This window comes from Priapulus caudatus, unplaced genomic scaffold, assembly GCF_000485595.1.
Source record: "Priapulus caudatus unplaced genomic scaffold, Priapulus_caudatus-5.0.1 Scaffold1371, whole genome shotgun sequence".
NCBI classification, from domain to species: Eukaryota; Metazoa; Priapulida; class Priapulimorpha; order Priapulimorphida; family Priapulidae; genus Priapulus; species Priapulus caudatus.
Genome location: NW_014578432.1, coordinates 18,602 through 24,344, shown reverse-complemented (window position 1 = coordinate 24,344; position 5,743 = coordinate 18,602). Strand labels below are relative to the sequence as shown.

Here is a 5,743-nt window from a genome sequence, read left to right as displayed (position 1 = left end):
TTTTATTTAAGACTTGCCCGTAGTGGAGTGTTTAATCTAAGCATGTAACCTGTTGCAGTAAGGTTTAGCCTGAAGGGCAACGACATCACCTGGCCTCACATGGACGACGACACCTGCTATCCACACAACGCCATCGTCGAATTTAACATGGCCGAAAACAACCTTGAGTACATCGACCAAAGGGCGCTGTGCGGCATGACTAACCTGAAGGTACCACCACTGACTGTTTCAAAACAAATTCCAACCGATTCCCAACACTGCAACGCGCTTGAGCAGTTACAAATCGTATATCGATTATAATCAGTCGTTTGCCTTCGATTATCGATCGGTTGCCATCACTATCTGTAGCAACACTGACTACGCCACATACAGGTTCTGGATCTGAGCTCTGCTGCCGTCTTTTACCTACAACCGGGCACCTTCGCCTACGCCGAAAACCTGGAAACTCTGGAGCTAGCCGGCAATGGTCTGGTGTCGCTGCAGCAGGGCGTGTTCGCTGGTCTTCATCACGTTGAACATCTGGACTTCACTGGCAACCGTTTGACGTGGATTGTTCCGGGAGCCTTTGATGATACCGAAGGCATCCGTACGGTCGATATGCCCAACCAACACCTCTACTACATCGCAGAGGATGCATTCAGGGGACTGACAGACATTGAGGTGAGAGGGGTGAGGGTGTGGGAGGGTGAGAGCATGGGTCCTGATTTACTGTCGGACTTCCTGATTTGACATATTATGCAGGAGTCCGTGTGACTCCCTGAGAACGGCCGCGCGGAATTACCGTATTTTTTCAGCAAATCTTTAATTTTGAAAATTAATTTTAAACTTGTTTAAAAGTGGTGTAAGTGGGGAGGATGGGGTGGCCAGTGTAAGTTAATACTGATGATAAGATAATGAGATAATCAGATGTAAGGTGGAATAACTCTACGATGTTCGCTTCAGGAGATCGACCTGTCTGGCAACCATCTTACGACCCTCGCCAGGAATGTGTTTGACGACAACCTGTTTGATCATCATCATCATCACTACCATCACCACAATCACCACGACGACCACGTACATATAGATCTCACGGGTAGGTGGCGCTGTAGCTGATGCGTCGGCGTACTATAATTTTACCAGGGGATGGCTGACTAGATGACCGTATATGGTCTTTTCGTCATCCCTTCGCTGTATTCGTGTACTTACTAACATTGAAAGCGTGAGCAAACCTTAATCCTGCTCTGTTATTCTTTGTGCACAGNCTGCCTGCCTGTACGTCACTTCCTCCTGCCTGTACGTCACTGCTGCCTGCCTGTACGTCACTGCAGCTGCCCACGCTATAGCAGCACAATCAGTATTACGGCATTCCTGACACGGGCCGCTTTTATAGGAAAAGCATGTGAATTTTTCATTTAATGACAGTATGTAAATTACTCCGTGTAGCGGGAATCCGTGCTGATTGCTGGGGGCGGGGAAGCGAGGGGGAGGAGGAGGAGGTCAGAGAAGAAAGGTAGAGGGTGAAGCATTCAGAGTGGGTGAGGTAGAGGGGAGAAGGTACGAGCGCTGAAAGAACGCGTGGGGGGAGAAAGTCAAAGAGGAAGGAAGAGGGGAGAGTCCGCGTAAATAAGTGCTAAAAGAAGGCGTGGGAGAGGCAATGAGAGGGGGAAGGTAAAGGGAGAGTACGCGTAAATTGAGTAAAAAGCGAGTGGGAGAGAAAGGCAGAGAGGTAAGGTAGAGTGGAGAGGTACGAATGAAGGAGGCAACGAGTGAGTGGGAGAGAAAGATGCGAGGAAACGTATAAGGAGAAAGGTAGAGGGGGAGGAGGCGGTCAGAGGGGGAAGGTAGAGGGGAAGAAAGATAGAGGAGAGAAATGAAAAGATGGGGAACGTTAAGAGGACACAGAGGAGACATACGAGATGTGGAGCGGGGGAAGAGAAGTAGGTGGAAAATAGATGTTGATGGTAGAGAGCAGGAAGAAAGATAAGGAAAGAGAAAACGAGTAGGAAAATAGAGAGGCGATATAAGATAGAGGAGAAGCGAGGTGTGACCGGCAAATAGCCTGGTGGCTAATCGCATATCACACGCGCGTGGGGAGGCTGAGCGGGGGGAGGTGGGGGAGCCTGTCACAACTCTTACTTACTTACTGACCACGGCCACCACTAATCGTGCAATCTGGCGCCTGAGCCTCGCACCGCTGTGCGCATGCGCACGCCGCAGCAACGGGATTATATTCTAATTAAAGAGATGCGGTAGGGGGCGTGCGACACTGTGTCGCGATGTCACACGATAATGGACTTTTATCAACCGTCGCGCGCGCAGCGGTTAGGACGAGGGCAGCGGGTCGCGCAAGCACAGAGCGAGGGACAGGAGAGAGAGAGAAGCCATGACAAAGCCACGGGGATGATTGCATGATGTGTGTGTATGTGCGGGCGTGCGGGCGTGCATGCGCCTGCGGGCGTGCGTGCGTGCGTCCGTGCGTGCGTGCGCGTGTGTGCGTGCGCGTGCGTGCGTGCGTGTGCGTGTGTGTGCGCGTGCGTGGGTTTGCTCCTGCAAGTAGTGGTTTATTAATGTTGTCTTTTAACTCTTTAGCTCGCTTGAGTCCCAGTCGACGTTGTTGTCTGCATCATTTAGCATCAAGCAGCAGCTGATGAGGCTGCTCTCTCACTCGCTTTCTCTCTCTCTCTCTCTCTCTCTCTCTCTCTCTCTCTCTCTTTAAAGCATTCGCTCACAATAAACATTAAAAGATACCAAAGCTGCATAAATTTGTATTTCCTTTTTCTCAATAAATCGAAGGGAAATGTTCTGCTAAATATCTATTGAAACCCAGACGTGCCTCGCACGCCACTTCGTTCATTGTGTTGCGAGTTGCTGATGTAAGTGCGACCGTAGGAGAATCTAGAAACGCGTAGGCGAGCTAGCTATGTGAAGAAGCATGCTGATAAAGTTTATCTCAGTTAGATCCAAATTAAGTTAAAAATAACTTACACTGACAAAAATTTCGTCAGTTTAAGTTATTTTTAACTTAATTTGGGTCTAACTGAGATAAACTTTATTAGCATGCGAACTATAGAGATCCGATGAAATTATTCAATCATATGTGAAGAAGATTTAGGAATTTACCTGTTTATGTTAGTTTGTGAGATGAATTTGGAAACATTGTTTACTAAGATCAGATTTGCTTGCTACTGACGGCTAGCTTTAATTCTCTGCATGGGCTTACCGAGCGCTAACACTTCTAAACAATAATATGACAGCTTGTGGTGTATATTACGTGATAGGGTTTTAGTAAAAAAAACATGGATTTCTTTTAAGGAAAAGATCCATGATTTCGATCCAATTCAAAAATCAGAAACCCAGTAGGGCCTACATGGCACAGAGAAGTTTTAAGAGCGCTGTTTCAGCTAACCAGCGATACATCCGCGGGATGTAATGAACATACGTAACGTGCACACGTAACGTAAACACGTTACATCGCAATGCTATCTGCGTATATAACGCGACTCGATTGTATGAGTATGTTACAATGAAACCTAATGCATGCACATATAACGCAGACACGTAAATTGAACACACTACTGAGCAGCATACATAACATGGACACGTTACTGGGACAGGTCGCATGCATACATAACGTGGACACGCAACATGGACACGTTGCACAGATATCTGCTTTGCATGGGTAACGTGATAACACAGTATGTGCATAATCATTGTTATTATTGTTGTTATTGTTAGTAGAGCAGGAGATTGTAATAAATCGGCATTGGTTCGGCGGAGAAGCAATTGTTATTGTTCTATTGTGAATACATTGAATGGAGAAATTGCAAGTAGGAAGCTGCAGTGTGCGAATTGGGCAGGCTGCAGTGTTTGTGAGAAGCTGTGTTTTGTAAAACAAATAGCTGCAAATAAAAAATAGGGGAAAAATTTCAGGGAGAACAATAAAAAATAAGAACTCCCAAATGCAGATCATAGCTTTTTCTATCCGTACGTGAATCCTCGTAACATGTCACAAATGACACAACGTAACAGGTGAGGCGGACACACCAGAGTGACCGGTCACGTGACGATCAGTATTGAAGCACCCGACAGGTAATTCATCTTAATTCCAATCGCAGGTGAAACCCACCGCACGCCAGACAAGGTGTGTTTGATATTTACGGTGACCTTATAGCACGTCACGTGTAGGTAAAAGGCCGACTGACCGCGTATAAATAGTAAGCTTTACTACGCCGCTAGAAAGCAGTCAACGTTTGGTCAGCAAGTCAGGTGGACATCAGGAGCAGCAGCCGGTAAGGTAAGTACGTTTACATTTATCTATGATGTTCTCTGCGGACTACGCATCTATAAACGCCGTGTTTAGTATCTAGTTAAGATTCTCGAGTATTACATACATACATACATACATACATACATACATACATACATACATACATACATACATACATACATACGAACTCAAATATATATTAGATATACATAATTATACATATATATATCGCCTGTAGATGGCGCTGATGTTGATGTGTGGACAATGCGTATTTGCGTTCGTTAATTATTATCATTGCTAGGATGTTCACAGTTTCCCAGGTTCATGGCTTCACAAGCTGCTAGCCTGTACAGCCTCCACGCAACCTCGGCGCGCACGCACACACAGGTATGCACGCACGCGCGTACGCACACGCCCGACGGCAGGCGGTAGAACGAAAGAACGAAAGAAACGAGTCATCATGATAGAAACATTGAATACTCCAGACAAAACGCGACTCCCTTCCTAGACTGCTGCTGCCGCCCCGTCGCGGCTCCGCCGGCAGCAGGCGGACGGCGCGGGGGCCATCTTGCAGCTAACATAGCTGCACCGCGCTGTGGACTTGACATGGTCCCTAGAGGCCGTGAGTTTTTATTGGCTACGTGAGAGCACTAATGGAAGCTTACGATGTGTCGTCACAGCGCCCCCTGCTGACGACTCAAGGTCACTCCGCCCTGCTCGGCGACTAGCGCCTCCAGGTGGCGCTGCCACAAGACCGCGGAACAGTGGTTCGTTGTCAGAATAAAGCTAGTCTTAACATTCGTGTCTTAACAGTATTAAACACTCGCTTTTTCTGTGTAATATTGTGTTAACATTAACTTCGACTCGTAGACCGTTGGCGGAAACATCGTAAACTTACGAGAATGAAAAATCCTAGCAAATATCTTCATAGCGTTACGAGATCCTAGACCCTCTCGTAACTTTAAAACCACGATGAAAATCACGCAATTGCAGCAACAAACAATTGCAATTATAGCGATATTGTGTTTTATATTGATTAGTACAACGAGTGTTTTTAATGGAAAACACGTCAGACACATTACTTATCTACCGATCGAGCACCAAAACAAACATTTACAAGTGGCGATTGTTCTCTTGTTTCAGATATTTTGATGAGTCATGACGCTCGCGTTTTGTGTTGCTGTGCGGAATATTATCTTGGAGTGCGGAATAAAAACATGCTCATGTCCTTTTTTATCGGTTATTATTTATGCGTGATTAACTATTATAATATGCATAAATTCATGCCATAATTCATGTACAATAAATGTACACGAATTTGAGTTTTTGCGATCGATTCTCATCCAATCAGCAGCCTTGTGACAGCAAATTATGAAGCTACAGTTATCGTAGGTTTTCTCGATAGCTGCGATGCGTTTCTGTCAACGCTATTCTCTTAACATTAACATTAGACGTAATAAGTGCTATCTCAGCATTAACATTAGCATTAAGTTT

General features: G+C 45.8%; 1 protein-coding gene across 1 annotated transcript in view; it reads left to right on the top strand.

The window, feature by feature from the left end:
• Window positions 1–1,102, top strand: part of LOC106816414 (leucine-rich repeat-containing protein let-4-like) — a 9,940-nt gene extending 8,838 nt beyond the window's left edge. Inside the window, exons 2-4 of the mRNA XM_014821022.1 lie at window positions 59–210; window positions 373–660; window positions 943–1,102. Of these exons, the coding sequence (XP_014676508.1) occupies window positions 59–210; window positions 373–660; window positions 943–1,095 (593 nt within the window). The 3' untranslated portion in view covers window positions 1,096–1,102. The remainder of the gene's footprint in view (window positions 1–58; window positions 211–372; window positions 661–942) is intronic.
• Window positions 1,103–5,743: the final 4,641 nt, after the last annotated feature.